Source organism: Uranotaenia lowii, chromosome 2 (assembly GCF_029784155.1).
Source record: "Uranotaenia lowii strain MFRU-FL chromosome 2, ASM2978415v1, whole genome shotgun sequence".
NCBI classification, from domain to species: domain Eukaryota; kingdom Metazoa; phylum Arthropoda; class Insecta; order Diptera; family Culicidae; genus Uranotaenia; species Uranotaenia lowii.
In genome coordinates, this window is record NC_073692.1 from 70,767,034 (window position 1) to 70,790,254 (window position 23,221).

A 23,221-nucleotide genomic window follows, 5' to 3' on the forward strand; every position below is an offset into this window, starting at 1 on the left:
AACTTTTTTATTGTTTTTTGAGGATTTTTAGAGTTTTATTTACTGTTGCATTTAAACGAACAATGCATAAGATGAACTAAGCTTTCATCGATTAAGAGAGCGAGAGCAAACGAAACCCTATTTCAAATAAGAAAATAAATTCTTGTTCATTAGTATCTTGAATGTGTATACTCGATCTTTTATTAAAACCATATTTCTTCATCCGACCTCCACCTGCAGGAATACATCATTTTATAACATTTACAAACCTACTTTTGCGTTCGAAAGAGCAATACAAGTTTTCGAAAAATATATGAAAATTGGAATAACACAATTACTTTAAAGCGTGTTTTCTCGAAATAAGCTATTTCGCAATTATAACTTTTTGGCTCCGAGGGTCTTAAACAAGCTTGTTGATAATATCGATGATTTATTGTGTCGTTATATTTATTATTTTGATTGTATTTTTCAACTCTATTACTGTTCAGATGTGAATTGAAACACTTGTATTAAATCGGACACCTTTTCTTTGTGTCATTCTTAAGTCGCTATCGATGTTTTCATGTTGTATAAAAATATTGTTTATTGACGCGATATCAATTTATAATCATCCCAGAAGAAAAAGGTTTGAATCTGAGTATTTTTACATTAAATAAAAAAATGTGACAAAATTGGGGGTTGCCAAAATCGAGGGCAGTCATAATCGATGCGTGACAAAATCGGGGATTCACTGTTCTAAATTTGGTTCAATTGGTTGAGAAGTTCTTAAGCAATGCCACACCGTTTATGAGGAACTTCCTCCGTCTCTCCCCTCTCCACACTGCAAGGCAGAAGGGTCTGTAACCATAACTCGTACCCAAATACCTTCCCATTTCAAATTTGGTTTCATTTGCTTGATTATTTTTCCAGTTATGTCAAAAAATTGTTTTTTTTCTGTTTGTTGTTGAATTATCGGAACTTCCAAGAAAATTGTATTATAACTTTGTTTTTATTTATGTAACATGATCCTCTCTGGAGGGTGGTTTCTCAAATAATCATAGATTTATTTCTCGCACCTAAATAATTCGCCATGTCCAATAGACTGAGTCGACTTGGGGTCATTTTTAAATTTCTCAAACCCTGGGGCAAAAAAAGTTTCGTTTTGGTTCAAAACTCTTGCACGATTTTTTGCAGATTTTTTAAGTATCGTTTATATGAGTGAATTTGAAGTTTTAGGTTTTAATGAGAAAATTGAATATTTTGTACTGAAAAAACGACATCTTTTTTTATTCTTCTGTGGAACCGAGGTCAAGTTTTTTTTTTCCAATTTCTAATTTTTTTCGCAGAACAACTTTGTTGAAGACCGTAACTTCGTAACTTATTTGGCAAAAAATTTAAATGTCAGACGTTTCAAGATATTTGTAAATAGGGTACACATATTCAAGATCAAAGTTGGCCAAGATGTCTGAAAATGCAACACCAAGTAGTTTACTTCGGGCCTTAAGAGTATCCGGTTGTCAAGCCCTCGATCCATTAAACCGTTCATACGACCACACGTCCACACAATATGATCGAGGTCGTAGTAGCTATCCCCACAAATGCAAAAATTGGTTGCAGCTAGATGTATACGGAACAAATGCGCGTCAAGCCGGCAGTGATTTGACATGACCGCGAAACCACGCGAATGGAATCGCGATTCAAGCTAAAATGCATAAGCCATGCCTTCGTGAGAACCTTGGGAATAATCGTATGGAGCCAACGTCCCAGTGTGCCATTAGCCCAGCTAAACTGCCAAGCGTTAATCGCTAAAGTACGAGGTATTGAAAAGTAAGTTTTTATCAGGCTTCATTTTGCTCATCTTGCCCAAAAGGAGACAGTGAACTTTCTCGCTCCTAATAATTGTGAGGAGATTTTTAAAGAGCATTTTATCATCTGCTGCTGAGAGAGCCAAGAGAATTTTTTTCTCTAACGAATGAACTGTCTACTGTCAGAGCACTGTTGTTTTGTGACTCTGAAAACACCTCATCAGCGCTACGTGTGATCAGTGAAATGAATTGCTCAGTGAAGGCAAGGGCATAGTTTTACTATTCTCATCGCTCCTAAGAGAAAAAGAAATGCATATGAAATTTGGCCGTTTCACCAAATCACGTGGACAGCTTTAATGTGCGATTGAACCGTCCTCTTTCTATATGAAATTATGGAACATTGGCCCCAGCAAGCAGAGATGCCAATGTGCCTGATTTTTCAGGCGTTGCCTGATTTTTCGAGGCTCTGCCTGACAACCTGATAAGCCATTGAATTTCCCTGATTATTGAAAATATGCCTGATTTTGCCTGATTTTTGCGAATGTCGTTAAAAATGGGTAGTAAGAAACTTAAGTAGGTACCATAGCTGAAGTAAAAAAGTGAAAATGTGGCTGAATCAAAGTAATCGAAAGATTCCCGTTAATTTTTATTTAAAAAGAGAATTAAAGGGAATCTTTCGATTGCTTTGATGCAGTAGAATTATTCAACTAAGTAGGCTCACTACACCATATTAGAGTGAAAATGTGGAGCGGTGACGGAAAAAAAAGGTCATCACTTAGAGCAAAATTTCCGTTAATTTTACGTTGCCTGATTTTGCCTGATTTTTATTTCGCCAGTTCCCTGATTTTTGAAAATATATGTTGGCAACCCTGCCAGCAAGTGTTGAAATAAACCACAACCGAAGCGTCCATCTCTTTTCAATCGTTGATTTCTCAGCCAGTAACTGAGAAGCTGATGAACATTTCTCCCTTCGAGAATGAAATTGGGTGACTGCGTTTTTGAAATGCTCTGCAACAAAACGTGGGCTTCTTGATCGGTTTAAGTGTGAGAAAGCATGTTTCTCTTAGGCGTTTGACAAGCAAATGAGAAAAAGTGAGCAAAAATCAAGAGAATCGAAGAAGCCTGAGTTTTTATCCTCTTAAGCGGGCCATAGACTACACAAATTGGCCTGTACAAATTCGATGTTCCGCGTCGATTGTTTGATCTATGCTCGCCCACACACTATACAAACATATTTCACGCGAACACAAATGATTGCTGGCGAAAACAGCAACAGCAACAAAAAAAAACCATCTCCACCCCGGCTGGGAGAATGTTTTGTACAAAATATTTCGATCCCGACCGATTTTACTCCAACCGTTTGGGCGCTCATTCAAGCAGTGCCATACACTATGCAAATCGTGCTCACAGCGACAAAATTTCATCGAATTTCATCGCATTTGTACAAATGTTGTGTAGTCTGTGGCCCGCTTTAAGCGGATGAGATGGTTTTTTTGTTGCTGTTGCTGTTTTCGCCATCAATCATTTTGTTCGCGTGAAATATGTTTGTATAGTGTGTGGGCGAGCATAGATCAAACAATCGACGCGGAATCATCGAATTTGTACAGGCCAATTTGTGTAGTCTATGGCCCGCTTTAAAGATTTCACCTTGTAACCTTAACCAAAGAGTCCGCCTTCTCATTGCCTTGAATAAGACAATGAGACGGGATCCAAGCTAAGGTAATTCTATACCAATTTTCGATCAGAGTACCTAATACCTCTGAAATTTATAGTAGAAGATGGAACTGAGACTATCCGAAAAGATGAAATAACAGTCTACGGGCAGTGGGCGAATGTGTTCCAAGGTGCAGTAAATGGCTGCTATCTCGTCAGTGCAGTGTAAACGGAGCATGGCTCTCGAAGTTTGAATGAAGCTTCAAAGCGTTCATTGTACACTTCGAAGCCATTCGCAATTTCCTCAAAGTGAAAATAGTAATTCCATCCCTCTTATTCTGAGACCTCCAGGTTTTAATCCGTCCTCGAATGACTTTACTACACTAACTGTGAAGTCAAAACCTCAGGCTTCCGTTCAGAATTCAGGATCATCAAAGTGGTTAACAGGGAAGCAACAATTCTCAGAGAAATCTGATCCATCCTCGAATGGTGTGCCCAGCTTTTCGGCTGACGGTAAGATGAAATTTTCGAAAATTGTGGGGGATGGAGGACTTTGTTTAATATGTGTGTACCTCTTTTGAGAGAATTCTTGAAGAAGAAGGCTCTCATTATAATTCTCATCGCAGAAGCAATTTCTTTTGATAAATAACTCGTCCTTTGAGGTTTCACCACAATATCAATTGTGATGTGTTCGCTTTATGCGAGACTTGGCTGCCTCCAAACATAGATTTCAACTTCCGTAGCCACAATATTATTCGCTTGGATCTTAATGACCAACGAGGGGGTGGCGTTCTTTTGAGGATCAAGAAATGCCATTCCATCGTATTTCACATCAACCATCTCCGGCTATTGAAGTCGTTTTTCGCTGAGCTAGAATTAAAGGCCAAGACCTTTGCCTAGCCTCCGTCTATATTCCGCCAAATATACGCGTGAGCCGGAACCAATTGGTGAATATTGTTCAACTTCTTTTAGAACCCCGGTTAGTTCTGGGAGACTTCTACTCCCATGGCGTGGGTAGGGTAGCTCATGATCGTGAAGGGGGAGTGACTCGGATTAATAGATCTCAATCATAGCACAGTATTTCAGATCTTTCTTTAGCTTCTTCTTCTCTGAGCTTGGATTGTAAGTGGAAGGTAATCCAAGACCCTCAGGGAAGCGATCATTTGTTTATCAATATTTCTATCACCAGTGCCAGTGGTCGTAGTCCACCCGAAGTGATCAATATTCCTTATGAGCTCACAAAGAATACAGATTGGATAAAGTAAACATCGTTTGTCATTGAAGCCATCGACTCAACAGATAAACTGCCGCCGAAGGAAGAGTACAGCTTTATTTCCGGGACGATTGTGGACTGTGCAATAGGACATAGGTCAGGCGGAATGAGACATCGACGATACATAAACGGCTTCCCTCTCCGTGGTGGGATGGAGATTGCTCATGTACGCGACTAGAAAAGTTCAAGGCGTTTGTTGAGTTTCGCAAAACCGGATTACCGAAGAATGGCAACGTTATTCGGCCTTGGAACTTGATCAGGGGCAAGAGACGTGAATATTGGAGACGATTCGTGCATGAGTTATCTAGTAAACTCTGCACATGCTTTTGAGAACAGCACGAAGCATGCGAAATCACTCTATACAGATACACAAAATAGTTCCGAAACGGAGGAGGAATTTTCGATGGTCGAACTTTTACATGCGTTCTGGTCTTGCAACAATTCAGCTCCCGGACAGGACAGAATCAAATTAAACTTGTTTAAGAATCAGCTAGACACCGCTAAGAAACGCTTTCAGAAATTCATTCAATCAGTGTTTAGAGATGAACATTGTGCCGCATGACTGAAGAAAGATAAAAGTCATCGCCATCCCAAAACCGGGAAAACCAGCTTCTGATTACAATTCGTATAGACCGAGTGCAACACTCTCGTGTGTACGGAAATTGCTCGATAAAAATTGACGGTTTATTTCTCCACTTTTTTATTTGTAACTAATAAAAAATCTTTTCAGTCATTCTTCTTATCATTTTTTTACGATTTTTTTGTGATATTTAAGGCACTGGAAACTCGACTGTATTAAAATCACTCTTGAGGGTTATTATAACAAAACTCATGACATATGTATTTGAACACTAACCACTTCTTATACGCCTTATTTGCAAAATCGTTTAGCGATAAAAGGCAAAACAGTATTTAAGAAGTGAAAGTTTCGCTGTTTTATATGTTCAATTCATATATTACATGGCAAAACTGCTTCGATAAAAACACGAAAAAGATCCATCAAATAAACAAATCTTCAGTTTGGCGAGATTGTAGACGGACAATAGGAAAACTCAAATTGTTTCCAAGAAATATGTCAAACTGAATTACTCCTGCTGGATGAGGAGTTTGATATAAATTCATTGGCCCTTATTCTGAAACAATCTAAATGAAGGACAAGGTTTGTATAAATGTGTTGATTGCTGAGTAGGTGTGATGTGCATAAGTCCAAAAACAAGCATATTATCTTTGAAATAATTTTTACAATTTAAGATGGATCGAATTAGTTTCTGATTTTTTTTCATTCGTTCAGGCTGGCTTATTTTAACACTGTTTCAACCCGGGTTAATCCTGGACAAAGTATTTAGTTTCCCAAATATCACAATTGATCGTAAAATGATAATCTTTAAAGTATGGAAGTATTGGATAGTTCAACAAAACTTAGACAACAAGTCCAAACTCCTTCCATGATTATGTCGCAGAGCAACATCGTATGCAACATTTCAACCAGACTATGTTGTGTATCTTTCGGTAGCAGTCTTTGTGCGAATTATGTTTATCTCTCAAGCTGTTGAACTTCTGTTCTCTTACTCACGCCGCCGATACATACGATTCGCACCGCGTCGTCGGTCTCTCGCTTGGACTCAATGTTTGGTGTTTCCCTAAGAAAAAAGTATATGCAAAAAAAGGCAATAACAACCAAGTTTGAGATGAGAGCGTCTCGGTGCTGCGTTGTTCTACACACAGCAGAGTGCGGAGCAAATCCAAACCAAAACACCAAAGAGCAACAACAGAGAAGTTGGATGGAAACCTACCTAAAGCTACAACAACAACAGCACAGCAGAAATACAACAACTACATAAACGGACCTAGGGAAGCGATCCATCCGGCCGTTCGACAGTCGCATTCGGTTAAGCGAACCCCTCGAGTCTAGTTCGTTGTTTGGACGATCTGTGTGTCTAGTTTTGTTGGGAAACTGTTCCCCCAACAGTTCTTGCAGCTTTAAGAAGTTTGTGATACAGTCAACGTAAACGCGTGTTTGCCTCCTAGGAAATCGCGGAACATTACCTTCCCAAAAAGATCTGACCCATCATAGGAGAGAAATCACCCACCGCGGCACATATTAGTTAGTTTCGTCGGCAGAGTATTATTTCTTTACGGCACCCGAATTACGGTCAACACTTTCGGTTTCATCGTTGCTGCCGTGTAGGAAAAAAAACCATCGACAAATCGTGTGCTTCGCTTCGCAGTGATCCAAATATAGACACCTCTTTGGGGAAAATTTGGCTGTAGTGTGTGAATGGTTTGGGAAGTTAAGGTGAATTATCCACACCGAAGGTTCGGTTGATTTGTTACGAATCGTGAAAAAGTGAGTCCTAAAGTCAGTGCAGAGTTCCCTGAAAGAGCATTGCGTAGGAAATAAAATTCCAGTGCTCTGTCCATTTAGCAACAAGGCACAAGTGCCACCACGGATAACGGTTCAGCAGTTGGAAAGTCGCCGAAAGGCAAATCGCTAAAGCTGGCTGACAGTGCTCCGAAACATCCATATCAGACCCGAAGATCGACAGACATGGCCGTACAAGTAGAAAATTTGCTGCTATCGGAAATTGGGTAAATATTTCGGGTTTCGACGGAAATTTGCATTGTTTTATCTCCATTATTGGTGACACCAGGGACCACCAATTCGTCTTTCTTCTTGGTAACTTGGGATTGGCAACAGCAGCGGCGACATCCGTTTCTCCCCGAGACAACAAGGAAGCGATATGACCTTCACGTTGTACCGTCAAGGAGAGTCGAGTTGCGCTCCCCGGGGTGTGGATAAACAAACACCCGGACGTACGGAAGGGCATATGGTTTTTTTGGGTTGTTTCAGAGGGATTCTGATTGTTTCCTGGACGGAATTTAACTCATTGGAATTATTTGAATGATGCAGCTTGAATAGTTATATGAACAGTTTTGGCTAGTGTAGGGCAATTGAGGTATTCCGAACTGCCTGAGGAAGTGAAGGTTTTCTTAAAATATTCAAGAATCTTAAACTTTAGGATGATTTACCATTCTATTACCTACTAAATACTATTTTGGGTCGAAACGTATCCTGGAACCCTTCAATTTCCCAATTTTTTTATACAGATTTCAATGAAATCATTATCACGATTCCTAAAATCTATCATATTTGAAGGCGTGTAATACAAACGAATTATTCAAAAAAGGATAATAATTTGCAATTATGTGCCAGAATTGTCGTTTAAAAAATGATAGTGCGTAGTATACAAAACTTCATTTTTTTCTAATGCGGTTTTAAAAACTACCAAACATTGTGATCGATTAAGATTAAAAGTTCTGATGAAATTTTGAAATCTATAGAAATAATACAGATTTCCAGTTTCCGAAATTTGGCAGTTGAAAAAAATTTAAATCGCATTATGAAAACTCAAGTCCTTTACAACGTTACTGCGAATCGTTATATCTACACCCATAGAAGAGGTTCCAAAAATCCAATGCCTATTTACCAAATCTCGGTGCCAAAAATGAGCTAAAAATTGTACTGTACCAAAGATGATACGATTGTAAAATCCATAATTACCACTAACCAATACCACTACATTCAAGCGAAACAAGAAAAATATTCTTTGGAATTTTCATCGTATTGGATTATTCATAAAAAAAATAGTGAGAATCGAACTCACAGCAACATCTCATCTCGGCTTGCCAGTCCAATATCTTACCCAGTGCACCATCTGAGTCGTGAAACTAGAAACTGGTTGTTTTTTTGCCGTCGGTTATAAATAAAGTTTGGTTTTTTTTCTAATACCGGTACATACACAGTGTTTCTATCTTCCTTTGTCTTGTGATAGGATATGGGATATGTTTTATTTGGTTCTTTCAGACCTATGCAATGCGGTTGCGCTGGGAGGACATTATTTTTATTTACATAGTATTCCGTCTCATGCGCTGGGAGGACAATGCCAATTATTAGAATTAATAATTTTTGTTAATGTTGTTAACGCCCGTCCGGCATAGAATTTTATACCGATAAATCCACCTCCAAGGAACATTTTGGAACTTCAAGTCCATAGAAGGCTATTTGAGACCCACTTTGTAACTTTTAAACTGAATCAATGTGATTGACATGTCACAAAAAGGCTATTTGAGGAACATTTTGAAACTTCAAGTCCATAGATTAGATTTGTAGATTCCATCTTAACTAGGCCGGGCCCACTGTGCAGTATTGAACGCAAAGACAACTGGAGCACAGGGAGGAAGGAACGTGGACAACAATAACATACGTTCCCGTGATAGGACAGTTCTTACGCTGGGAGATCAATTGCTAAATAATAGTAAGCTCCTAGATGCCGATTCTGAATTATTCTTCCTTATTAGACTGGAAATAAGGTAATTTCACATAGAAATCCAAAATCCAATGGAATTTTTTTTTCGGTTAAAAAACCAAAACTATTACTAAAATTTCTATTAATTGTAGGACCTTAAAATTTTGGATTTCTGTGCACCACATTTCTGGTCATCGACCTTGGATTGCTCGCCATTGCTCGCTTCTGAAAAGAAATATAGATAAAAAAGAAAGAACGTGTTTAAAACCTCCATGAAATCTTTTTAAACAATGTGTTCAAAAGATTTCATGGAAAAACCCAATACTATTCAACATGCTTAAATTTTATATACGGCTTGTAAAAAATGTTATATCGCTAAATTCGTCGAATATACAATTTGTAGAATAGGAAATTTACCTTATAGACAACATTTATAACTGCGCAAAACGTAGAAAGCTTCTAAAACTGTGGATTTTACTTGGCACACTTCTGGTTCGTTCACAGTTTATAAAAATTTGTTTATTTATTATTTGGGTAAAACACCTTGATTAAAAACTAGTTTATATCAGATCGAATCAGAATCCGTTAAAAAGTTTAAAAACATTGTTTCACATTTAAATTTTTCGTGTTAAAGTTAGTACGTTTAGCGAAAATTCACATTCAATAGCAGCCGTCTAAAAATAAATGAAAAAGGAACCAATCAGGGCGGTAGAAAAAAAACAATAATAAACACGCTCCTTAAAATTGTTTTTCCAATTTGCCAACTTCGTGTCCTCTCGTGTATTTTTAAATAATATTTACAAAATTCAAATATATACTTAGCTTTTCCTACGTTGTTGGGAGCACCAATTATTTCCTGATTTCTCCTCAGAATTGGAGCACAACCGCGAAATAAGAGCAACGATATCTCCAGCTATTTTTTTTTTTCTTTTTCTCAAGGGGATTTTAAGGAGCAATGGCATATTCATCCCGAATCTCCAGTTATCGAAAAAAAACCGACTTATAGGCATAGAATATTTTCCTGAGCCAGGAACAAACCCAAATGAAAAACGAACGCTCGACTGAAAAACACGTCCGATCACGAGCAAGGCTTGCTTCGACCTCCGATTCCCTTTGGAACCTTTGTTCTGCGAAATTTGAACTTTGGAGGCACGCGTTTAAGCAGATATGGGAATTTTTGGTTGCTTGGGTACAGACTTGTTGTCCTCTCTGCGATTGCTGAAAATCAGGTGGTGTATGTGATAGAATTTTCCAATGAAAGAAGCTTTACATATTGTAGCTGGCAATGGTTTGCATGCGTTGAGAGCAAACACTTGTGCTCTTTTGCTATCTTTCAGCATGTACGAATAAGGTGTCAAATATCGTCCAAGTCGTTTAGTTCTTATCGTTTTAAATTATGTATGTATACTGCCTCCACATTAATTGGTAAATGCTGATGTTGTGATTTTTACGCTCTTTTTACAATGCATACGAAACGTATAGCGAAGTTGTTGAGAATTATACCTACAAAAATGTTTACTTGGAAGGTTTTCCGAGAAATTTTCCATTTGAGAAAGTAAGGGCTTCAATAAAAAATCATCATAAAATGTTACACAATTCCAACAAATTTCAAATGATCTGGATAAAATTTATAACAGAAACCAATTTTGACATAATGAAAGGATTTATCATTTTGAATGAAAAATTATGTGATATTTTGAAGATGTTTTGTAATTGTATGAAACAAAATGTATTATAAAGGAAGGTGGTGAGGAGGTCTCCCAATCAAAATAGACATTAGAGTGCCCCAAATGACCCGACTTTTGAAAAAGTTATGCGCTGCAGGCTAAAATTGATCCTAGGCCTAGTACAAGATCTCATGCCAAATTTGGGCCAGATCGGATCACGGGAAGGGGTCGCTCAACGAGCCTGAAGTTTGTATGGGATTTCGAGACATTTTGTTCGGGAGAAACATGAAAAACCAGTTTTTCATCAATAACTTTGGTTCCCGTCGGCCGATTTCTTTCAAAAACGGGTTTTCTTAAAGCCTAAATTATGAAAAACATTTCATCCGAAGACTGCATATCGATAAGAGTTAAGACAAAAAAGTTATTGGACTTCCAAAATGGGCTAACTTTTTTTACGGTGGTATTCATCACTACTAATGAGGCGTCAATAAGTTCGACCGCCCCGACTCATTTACTGTGATGAATACCATCCTTAAAAAAGTTAGCCCATTTTGGAAGCCTGATAACTTTTTTGTCTTAACTCTTATCGATATGCAGTCTTCGGATGAAATGTTTTTCATAATTTAGGCTTTAAGAAAACCCGTTTTTGAAAGCAATCGGCCGACGGGAACCAAAGTTATTGATGAAAAACTGGTTTTTCATGTTTCTCCCGAACAAAATGTCTTAAAATCCCATACAAACTTCAGGCTCGTTGAGCGACCCCTTCCCGTGATCCGATCTGGCCCAAATTTGGCATGAGATCTTGTACTAGGCCTAGGATCAATTTTAGCCTGCAGCGCATAACATTTCACAGGTTTTGAATTTCCCATACAAATTTGGGGCAGTCTAATAGACATGTTTGCAGTACTCGAGAAGGTAAATGAATTAGAGATTGGCATGGAACGGTATATGAATATGTACAACAAACTACTATTTGAGATCCCTTCCACCTACGAGTGGAGAAATATGAAGAGAAAAGGAGCTTATTAGAACATTTTATGAACATTTTTTGCATAACTCGAGAAAGAATCGAACAAATTAAACCAAATTTGGCATGGGCCATCGAAAGATTCCCTTCAATTCGACCAAGGCATAAGAAAAGTTCAAATACCGGTATTTCGATAGCAATTTTCTATCTTCTTCAGTGAGGCATTTTGATTGATGAAGTATCGTTTCCCTCCCTTAAACATTGGTTCAATTGAAGGGAATCTTTCGTTTGTTTTGATTCAGTAGAATTATTGAACCAAGTAGGCTCACAACACATATTAGAGTGATTTTATATAGCGCCCTTACATAAGACGAGTCACGAGTCATTTTACTCGAGTGAGCCATTTTGGTATTACAGTAAACCAGTCGAGTCAAATTTCAGTCGAGTAGCTCGACTGAGTCGACTGCTTGAAGGTTCATGACTCAGCTGTTTCACTCGACTACCATAATACGACATTTCGCTCGACTCGACAATGACTCGACTCGTCTTATGTAATAGGGCCCCTAATTTTAGAACCAATTGAAAAAAATTGAATCTTAGAATTATGAATGGTGGAATATTTGGGTACAAGAAATGGTCCTATGAGCTTCTCTCGCCTTGCTAAATAGAATCTAAATTTAAGATTTGAAACAATAAAATGAAAAATAAATTAAGAGATCAAATTTTGAGCGTAATCGAACTGCTTCCATTTTTCCCTAACATGAAGTATCATCGAACAGATTAAAAAATAACCACAGGTGGAATGTGGAATTTCATAAAAGAGTATAAAAACAATGATGTCAGTATACGGATTTTTTTTATAAATTTAGTTTTTTTTGAAAAATCTTTATTTGAAACGGCTTATACCTTTAGGCTTCAAGGAGCCAAACTCGTTTTGTTGGTAACAATTGTATGCTTAAATCTAGTTCATCACTTTTTATTAGAATAGAATTTTAAGTATTTTTTTAAATTGATGGAACAAATTTATCTTTTTTCATAATGCTTTTACACTCAATCTATATTGGGATTGAACAATTAGTAACCACAATTAGATCAGTGCCATGAAATGAATGCAGCTACCTACAAAGTCACTCAACCTATCGGGGTTGTTCTAATTTTCTTCCCATAATAGACAAGAAAATGAGAGAAAAAAGCGATTAAAAGAAAACTGCTTTACATTCGGCTTGTTTTCGATTCTTCTTAGTTCGGTAGGTATTTCTGTTTATCTTGCATCATTTTGACGGGTTTTGTCAGCTACTGGCCGCGTGATCAAACCGCATCGCTGAATAAACAGCGGATTTTTTGTTCTCCTTCCGATGCTTTCGGTTTTGAATCGTCAGCGTAGGTTTAACTGATGCTAGCATATTTTTCGAGTCGTAGTTTTTTTTTCAGTCGATACAACTGGATGGAACCTACTGGACAAAAAAAAAACAAAAACATTCTCAAGTTTCGCTCCAATATGGTGTTTTGATGCGGTTTCAGATTTTGCGAATTTTTGAGTGGTATTATAGAGTTACAGTATTTTACTGACTTATTACGCATTGAACTTGTCTTGGAATGTGTTTACAGCTTGATAAAATGTCAATAGTGAACTTGGACGGACATGAATTTTTTTTTCGAATTCAGATTTTCGTTATCGAACTTCTTCTCTAAAATTTTCTTAATTTTTTTTTAAAGAACTCATTTGAAAGTAATTCGGTCTTCAAACAAAATACCAAGGCTGTTTTATAATCGATGAGTAAAAATCGGAAAATATAGAGGGTAAGTCGACAAATATGGCGATATTGACATTTTTTTTCGAATACTGGAAAAAGCTTATAAATACTGGAACCGGTAAGTACACCATATACTCAATGGGTTTATGTTTACGATACATTATGAAACAAACAGTTGCAGGGCAAAACTTCTATGCCAGCTTCTGATAACAGACTTTGTCCCCTCCCCGGGGGCCATTTCTGATGATAAGATAGAAGGTCGGTTGCAGTTTAACTGAGGCAATATGAAACACCACAGCAGAGTTGGAACATTGACATCGACGATAGAAACCAGAACGATAACGTTCGGAATAACCTAATTGATTTGAGTACACCCAAAATTCAGCCTCTGTGCCAATGGCGTGTAGTCAATTACATAGCATCATTGGTACAAGAAGATAACGCGATCGGTGCTGATTCGATTTGCTCCCACCGGCATTAATTGTGAGATATGAGTGATGAAATCATATCATACATATATTCTTTAAGTTGAACAATGCAACTGGCAGCTCTGTTTGCCAGCATGGTAATATCTGTCATTGTTCACATCTGTCTCGCTCTGACCATCTCCTTCTCGCCAATGTGCTTTGCGCCACGGCTTTGACGTTCGTTCGTCGGTCGCTCGACTCAACCCGTCGTCCTCTTTCGCCGCCAACCACACAACAGACAAGACGCTGTTCGAACGGAGGATTTCAGTCCGTCGCACCGGTCTGCCTCCCCGGAACCGGTTCCACATTTTGGCGACCGTGACAGGACCAGCGTCACAGGAAGTGTATTAAAGTGTTGATTTGAATCGAAGTGAACTGAAAAGAAAGTGATGGACGAGCAGATTCTTTGGTGAAATTAAAAATGGCAGTCGAAAATTAGAAGCAACTTGTGAATTTTTTTTTGTGGTTGCTTAGTTTGAAATATTCCGGCGGATACCGGATGGTTAATAGTGCTCATCATAGTTCGGCGGATACCGACTATGGATTAAGAGTAAATTCCGGCGGATACCGGATAGCTAATAAGCCATAGTTTGCTAAGTACGGCGGATACCGACTTAAGCATGAAAATTTCCGGCGGATACCGGATGATAGGCTGTTAGTGCTCATCATAGTTCGGCGGATACCGACTATGGATTAAGAGCAAATTCCGGCGGATACCGGATGGCTAACAGTGCTAATCATAGTTCGGCGGATACCGACTATGGATTAGGAGTAAATTCCGGCGGATACCGGATGGCTAAAAAGCCATAGTTTGCTAAGTTCGGCGGATACCGACTTAGGCATGAAAATTTCCGGCGGATACCGGATGATAGGCTGTTAGTGCTCATTATAGTTCGGCGGATACCGACTATGGAATAAGAGAAAATACCGGCGGATACCGGTAAGAGAGAATCAACAGTTCGGCGAATACCGACTTCGAAAAAAGCCGGCGGATACCGGTGAATGAGTTTCAATAGTTCGGCGGATACCGACTTTGAATGAAGAACAAATAAATCGATGAATCCGTAATAATGTTTTTGTTGTTAGGTGTATATCACTATGAATTGAAAATTCCGGCGGATACCGGACAATAAGTCTTAATAGCTCGGTGGATAGCAATTCATGTATTGAAAAATGCTCAGAAAAATGGTGGAAAGAAAAGAACAGTTTGTCATGTAGAATAAAACCAGATGTTAAGTTACCGAGGAATTATTTTTTGAAATGCAACCTGAAAAAAAATGGAAAAAAAAGAACCTTGATGGAAAGAAAGTACATCAATCAAACCATTGAATTCTTGTCAAGTTGATTCGAATAATTCAAGACTACTGATCAAAAAATCCCGGCGGATACCGGTTCATTGTAAACTTATTTTAGTTTCATTGAGGTGAAACCAAAAATGATGTTTCGGTAGATGCCGTAGAGTGCGAAATTGATGATGAATAGTTTGGTGAATAGATAAAACATTCAACTCTAAAAAATATATAATTTGAAAGGAATGTGGCCGTGGAATATCGATTTCCTTTTTATTCGTCGCTTCACTCAGAAAAGTATGTATAAAAAGCCGATGTTTTGACTCCTCAGCTATTGATAATTTAAGCTGAAGATCCTGCGAGAGGAATTTGAGAAAAGACAAAAAAGAGATGTGTCTGATTAAGTCACAACACAGCTGTACTATAAATTTAAAATGTGACTATGATTTGAAGTATTTGGGAGTGTGGGATCTTAGTCTTGCTTGTGAATCTGAGAAGTGAATTGAATTTGAAATTTTCCACACACGGGTGTATTTGTCAATACGAAATTTAAAAAATATGATTGAGTGAACTACGGAATTAATCTGGAAATAGCTTTGTAAGGTAAGGATTACGAATGAACAGTGAACTCATTATCTTAGGAGAAATAGCTAGCACTGGATTGGAGCATTAATAAAAATCATAAAAGGAAGGGAGAGAGAGTGCATGAGAAGATTCATTTAAAAAACGATCAGGTATGAGGTCTACGGCACGTTTCCCGAACAGAACAAAGTGTTGTTTCGAGCTATAGTAAACAGACTTAACAAAATACATTAGCAATGTCCTGTTGTTATTCAATATGAATTGAGTGAAATAAAATATGATGTTTGAATTTTTTTTATGGAGTAGAAGAAGGATGTGAGATATGAGTGATGAAATCATATCATACATATATTCTTTAAGTTGAACAATGCAACTGGCAGCTCTGTTTGCCAGCATGGTAATATCTGTCATTGTTCACATCTGTCTCGCTCTGACCATCTCCTTCTCGCCAATGTGCTTTGCGCCACGGCTTTGACGTTCGTTCGTCGGTCGCTCGACTCAACCCGTCGTCCTCTTTCGCCGCCAACCACACAACAGACAAGACGCTGTTCGAACGGAGGATTTCAGTCCGTCGCACCGGTCTGCCTCCCCGGAACCGGTTCCACATTAATCTCCCAAGTTAACCGAATTGCGTATGTCTGAAAGAAACAAAATAAAAACGCTTTCACGTCCCTCCCTATCGCATCACAAGACGAAGAAGGATGGAAATAAATACCGGCCAACACCAGGCAGCCAGCGAACCGAGCACTGTGCGTGTGAATGTAGCAAAAGCAACAACAAAAACATCCTTCTAATTCAATCCCTTCAATCTACCGGCAAACAACCACGGCCAAGCTGTGCTTGTGTATGCAGTAAAAGCAACAAAAAAAACATTGCTTCAATTCAATCTACCGGCAAACAACCACGGCTAAGCTGTGCGTGTGTATGTAGCAAAAGCAACAACAAAAACATTGCTTCAATTCTCCGGCACACAACGACCGGCCAAGCTGCCCGGCTTTATCAGCTGTGTATATGTAGCGTGTGTATGTAATAGCAGGCAGTAAGCCAAGCACAGTTCTCATTCAATGGGTTTCCCGTTTCCTCCACTCCCGTTCCCTTTCCCATTTCCATCGCAAGACAAATGAGTACCTTGAAAGAAGGCCAAACGCCAGGAAGCCACTGTCGTGCGTTTCTTTTGTGATTGATCGGTGGCAGAGTGCCTATGACAAATATCCCTCTTCCTACATGAAGCTCAAATAGTACACTGGTTAAAATGTCGGTCTGGCAAGACCATGTGGTTGGTGATTTGAGTTCGATTCTTCCTACGGGCACTGTGGTTTATATTTTTATTTTCTTGTTTCTGGGATGAATTATCCAATAGGAACGAAATCCCATAAAATGTTTTTCTTGTTTTGCTTGAATGTAGTGGTCATGCATCATGTTAGTTGGGAGCCGAGTCCTTATGCCAGTTACGGTTTTTCAAACATATCATCTTCGGCACAGTGCACATTTCAGCGCATTATCGGCACAGAGATGTGCTAAATAGGCATTGGATTTTTGCAACCTCTTCTATGGGTGTAGGTAATCAAAATCAGCCCCTGGAAACAGAGTTGAACGACTTTGGCAGTTCTGTTTATTTCGTGGAAATCGAAAACAAATTATGACGACTAAGAGATGTTGAATGTACTCTCGAAACCCGACAAAACCTGCCATGCCATTTTCATTTTTTTTTTCAAATTTTTGTAATAATTTCCGAAAACCACCAACGTCCTTGAATTTGATTGTATCCCTTCATCAAAAAGTGACTATTTCGAGTGATCAATGCTTGTTTTCGACTTCGAGTGCAAATAAACATCAGTCATGCCGGGTTGATTTCCCAGGGAACGAATGACTGTAAGTAACGAAATTGAGATGCGTGTTCCCAGTAAAGAGATCTCGTTAATCAGTGACATCACTTCAAAACAACAACAATCCCAGTATAAATCGTTTTGCTACTCTTGGCTTGGTACTATCACTGGCTGACTGGCTGATGGTTTTCGGTCTCCGTTCGATGACCTAGATTCGAATCTGACCTCAAATTAGTCTCATCATCACACACTGCTGTGTGGTGGGTTGACTCTAGTGAAGAGAGACAAACTGTCAAGGGCCAGTGAGGAAGTTACGCGCAAAGTATTTGCTGAACCGCTTAGTTTAGTTCGACTGTTGTTGTTGTTGTTGTTGTTGTTGTTGGTGATGTTTACAAACATTGTCACATACCGGCACGGCGACACACGACGACGGCCATGTGGCCTTTTTTTCTTCGTTCGTGCCGCACTAGATCCCATCACAACACAATGCTAGTGTACTTACGCGTGTAATAACGGTTCTATTATTAGAATCCCTTCTGCAGCCAGTCGAGAATCGGTGGACGTGACTGTGGACACTTATGACACTTTGCATGTAATTAGATAACGGTGAAGTTCATAGACTCCAAAGTTCGATAAGATTGCAAGTGTCTTTGATTCGTGAGGGTTGATCTAGGGCCAATGGTCAATGGTAACAACATTTTGTTATTTCAAAGCAGAGAATAGACACTTAAAACAAAAGTTTGGAAAATAAGTTATCGCGTCCGTATTGAAGCAACACCCAATGAGGAGGCTGCAGAATCTCAAGGCTGATTTGTGCTAACTCAGGACACTGCATTCGACGCACAGCGCTTTAACACCAATATTGATCGTATCTTGTGCCAATTATGTCCGAATATCTGCATGCCATGATTGGACTAGGATCTGTAGGTGTAGAAACGACACTTGTAGCACAATGGGGATGGATGTTATAATTTATATTACTGTATGTTTTCTTTATGCATGTATGTAGATTATCCACCATGGGTGCACGGATTCACCGCAGTTTTACCAAAGTATGATCAGCTCTGCATTTATTGGATCAATAAATCGGCGTATTCCCGATGCAGAATTTGTCACACCTGGCATTATGGCTTCGTGTAGGCTGTTGTAGATGTATGTGTTCCTTGTCGTTGATTGTGTTTATTCTGGTTGAATCACCTGCGCAACCTGTTAAAAATTTAAAAAAATATAAATTTCAAAATTTACCATAGGTATTCCGACATCCGTGTATATACCTGGCCAGTTGGCAGATGATTGAACATGCTTATATAGGCATATGAAAATCTTTTTTGTTTTGAAGACACGAATGCCACAAGGATTGTAAAGGGTCGTTAATAAAACCTTAATATGAATATTTTGAAATTTTGTATAATAAAACATTGGCATATTACCTCTGCTCTACTTCCTTTACCTTTACCTTTTGAATTGATTTGGTAATTCATTTAGTTCTTTGAAAAAAACGTTAGTTTTCTTGTCAGAAAAACGACAGAAAATCGAGAATTTTTGTCGATAAATTTATGGAGATTATTAAAAGGTACATATCATGGGAATCATAGCGTATATTATTCAAGGAAATAAAAAGTTAAAAGTGTAATAGTTATTTACCCTTAAAAATATGCTAATTTAAAAAAACATCATGCGAAAGCAAAACGCTTCAGATCATAATCAATATATTGGTCGTGTGGGGACCGCCTTGTCGTCAGAGCAAACTTCGAAGATTCCCTTCGGGTCCGAGGAAAATCACACGACGTTCCAGTTTTGTGTTAGCTGTGATGGACTTGGACTACATGATCGAAATAGGAAGGCAGAGGTGTGTGACTAGATGGAATACATAAAACCGAAGGATACTTGCCATGAAATGGCAATTGGAAGCCTTCCCCAGAACCACCTGACTGATAAACGGGACGACTTGAAGCAGGAACAGTCAGTCGTTGGTGGTCCGGGTAAAGAACTTCCCAATTGCTTTGAGAGGTGCGTCCCGAATCCCAGTTAAAAAACGCCGAGTTAGCATCGATATATGAATAACTGTTAGCGGTAGGCTGCAGCATAAGGCTGGCATCAGCTTCGAAGCGTGCATCATTAGTTTTGAAAAACGCACAATCCGAGGCACATGTAAAGCTGGAAGGCATAAATGCGTCACTGGGAGAAAAACTACAAACAGATGTATACTTGCCATAGCATGGCAATTGGAAGCCTCCCCCTGAACCACCTGACCGATTAACGGGACGACTTGCAGCAGGGACAGTCGGTCGTTGGTGGCCAGAGTAGAGACCTTCCGAATTGGCATGAATGATTTCGTCTACCTAATTATTATCATTGGCTCCCTAAAGTCTCAGATTTGGCTCCTTAAAGTCTCATGGTATGAGCCGTTTCAAATAAAGAAATTACAAAAAAAAATAGTAATACTCACTTTGCAGTCTTTTGCACGGTATATCCCAATTTTGTAGCATGTTGCAAGTGTTTTATAGTATTTCTTTTACAATTACAGCTAATCATGAAAAAATTGTAAGCGAAAAGTTTAACTCTTTACAACAATCCATAGGTGGCCCTCAGATCGGCTTGTCCAGTGAAAGAGAGTGCATTTTATTCGTCTGTTACCCCCAATCAGTGATGTCAACCTTCCAGATTTTGTCTGGATCTTCCAGACTTTTTGGAGTTTAGCCAGACATTTTTTAGGTTTCCAGACTTCCAGACTTTTGACATTTCTTCCAGACAATTCCAGACTTTTGGTAGAGGACATAAATTGTTCTAAGAAACTATGACAATTTAAATAGGTCATGGTGTAATTTGGCAGGTAATGATTAAAATTCATGAATTATGATTTCAGAAGTGTTTGAAACCTTTTTATAATATCGAATTTCGAAGATGTATGCTCAATTGAGAGTCAGACAGAGTACGTAACACTCATAGTGACAGAAACATACGATTATTGGTTATCTACAACATTGAGATCTGGCGACCAAAAAAAAAGGTCACCACCTTCAAAATTTAGCTATCCAGACATTTCCAATCATTTCCAAACATTTTTTTCAAAATCTTCCAGACTTTTTCGAAAAACAGTTGACAACCCTGCCTCCAACCTGTGCGGGGAGAGATAAATCACACTGCAATCAAGAATGAGATTGTCTTCCAGAGATGCGAATGTGCCTGATTTTTCAGGATTTGCCTGATTTTTCGAGGCACAGCCTGACAACCTGATAAGCCGTAAGCCTGAAAAGGTCATCACTTTGAGCGAAATTTACTTTGACGTAGCCTGATTTCTATTTTCACCAGTCCCTGATTTTTGAAAAAAAAAAATTGGCAACCCTGTTGTCATCACATAAGAGTGAGCGAGAGCATTCACATTCGCTGATGAAAAGAACTCCTTTCTCCGGAAGAATTTATAGCGCATTGTGTTGAGGAGAAATCTGAGAGCTAACACAGTTTTTTTTCTTGGAACGTTTACGAGAAAATACGCTGCTCTCCAAACCAGAGGTCCTAGAGGCAGCAGACAAATCGGTATTTTCAAGCCTGGAAAAGTCGGTACTCGGTATTAAAATTTAAAAGAAACCGGTATAAACACCTTTTTATGAAGAGAGATTTATCACCGTAATTTATGTTCGTCACTTAATTTATCGACCTTATCGGTGAAAAGTGAAGTCCTTTTGAGAAGGGACATCGTAAGATTATGAAATTTTTATAGATGGATAGAAAGTAAGAAGAAATGAAAGATAGTGAAAATTAGCGGGTAGAATTTATTTAGAAGCATTGTCATCAGATACCAAATTTTTGTTCAGCACAGGCCATAGAATAAATATTCAAAAAAAAACTTTAATAACTTTTATATAAGAAATCAAAACAACTCGCGGTCCTCGGGAATGTTGATAATTGAAAACCTTTATTTTCAAAATATTTATAATGTTTTAAAGCTTTGGCAAAGAAGTGCAATTTCTTTAATGAATTTTTACATATTTTCTAGAGTTATCTCGAAAACAAGAGCAGAAAATAAAAAAACCATATGAATATTTTGAATCAGGGACCCAAAATTAATCAAAATTAGCTCTTTGCACGTCGGATTTTTAAAAATTTTGTTGACTTGTGCTATTTATCACGAGCGTGCACTTATTTGAATTCCAAAGTTATATACATACACAAATTCAAGATATGAACTTTCAACGCCTTATAATCTCAAATTTAGCATGTTATTCGATGATCGAGTCGATTATAAGACAGTTGGCATTTAGAAAACAAAGATGCTATCGACTACGCTGAATGACTTGCTGGCTAATAAGGCACTAGGATTACATGGGCTCGAAATTTAAAAAAAAAATGAAAGAGCGATAGTTTTAGTAATGTTTTGCAAATCATTTACCTGTCTGAACAATTTTCGAAATTGTCGGTATGAAATCGGTAGGGATGTTTTGCTAACAATCGGTATTCGGTATGTACAGATTTCTGGTCAAAAATTTCGTCAAAAATCGGTATAAATACCGGAAAATCGATATGTGTGGCATCGGTGCTCAGAGATGTTCTGATTTTCCCGGATTTATCCTGATTTTCGAGAGACCGTCCAGATTTTCCAAAAACTCTCCAATTGTCACGATGAAAAAAAATCTATATTATAATTGAATTGGAGTTAAATGATGAGAACATCAAACGTATCTGCAATAAAACAGTTTAATGTAGGCTTACCAGATACTTTCAGAAAAAAGCGGGACATTTCAGGAAAAAAAGCGGGACATCGCTGAAAAAAGCGGGACATTTTAGAAACTCCTATAGACCTAATTTTTATGACCACTCCTATACATATGCATAAGTTCCTTTAGCTAAAATTGTTCAAAGAAGGTAGTAAAATGTGGCTAAATGAAATTTGAAAATTGAATTTTCAATAAAACTTTAATCTTTGTATACTACGAACACATAAGTTGAAAATGTTGTAGATCAGAGTTATTTAAAATCCGAAATTTGAATAAAGTTTTAAACCTTTTTAACAGCCGTTTTTATCATCTTCCAAGTTCATTCTATTTAACTCGTCCATTCATTCATTGTTCGATTGAAAAAAGTTTATTTTCGCTCTGTAGTTCCGTTCTTTTTTTATCGGGAATTGAAATTTTCCCTTAAGCTTTACACTCAAATGATTCTGTTAGAATTCCGGAGAAACATCTGGAGACACCATCATTTGGAAGCAACTTAAAGAATATTTTCTTCAATAGAAGAATATTAACATCGCTAGAACGTGCTCAAAGAACACTTGATTAAACCATATTATTAAGTAATGCTAAGATAAGCTTGCCAGATTGCCTGGTTTTATCAGAACTTGCCCGGATATTTCAGACAAAATTTTGAAAATGTCCGATTCGGCCTGAATTTCGTTGAGAAAAGCCTGAATTTAGCTCGAATTTATCCACTTTTTTTCAAAATTGAACAAATTAAACTTAGATAATTCTTATTTTTGTGATCTTTTTGAGCAAGTTTTATCTAAATAATCATGAATAGTTTTTCGGAAGCCTAAATAACGATTAAAAATCTGCTGATGTGTTTTAAAGGAAAAAAAATTAAAGTATGTTTTTTCTGTTTATTAGTGAATTATTTCGAAATTTTGAACAAATTTGCCGGATATTGCCCGGATTTAAGGTTGAAAATTTTGCACGGATT

At 38.0% G+C, this 23,221-nt stretch overlaps 1 protein-coding gene across 4 annotated transcripts in view; it reads left to right on the forward strand.

Annotated features, from left to right (window-relative positions):
• LOC129748050 (uncharacterized) overlaps positions 1–23,221 on the forward strand; it is a 211,293-nt gene that overhangs the window by 166,786 nt on the left and 21,286 nt on the right. The window contains exon 1 of one of the 4 annotated variants that reach the window (XM_055742516.1): positions 6,572–7,278. The exons of the other annotated variants lie outside the window; for them this stretch is intronic. Coding sequence (XP_055598491.1) covers positions 7,238–7,278 — 41 coding nt within the window. The 5' untranslated portion in view covers positions 6,572–7,237. Of the gene's footprint in view, positions 1–6,571; positions 7,279–23,221 lie in introns of those variants that run through there. 4 annotated transcript variants of the gene reach the window in all.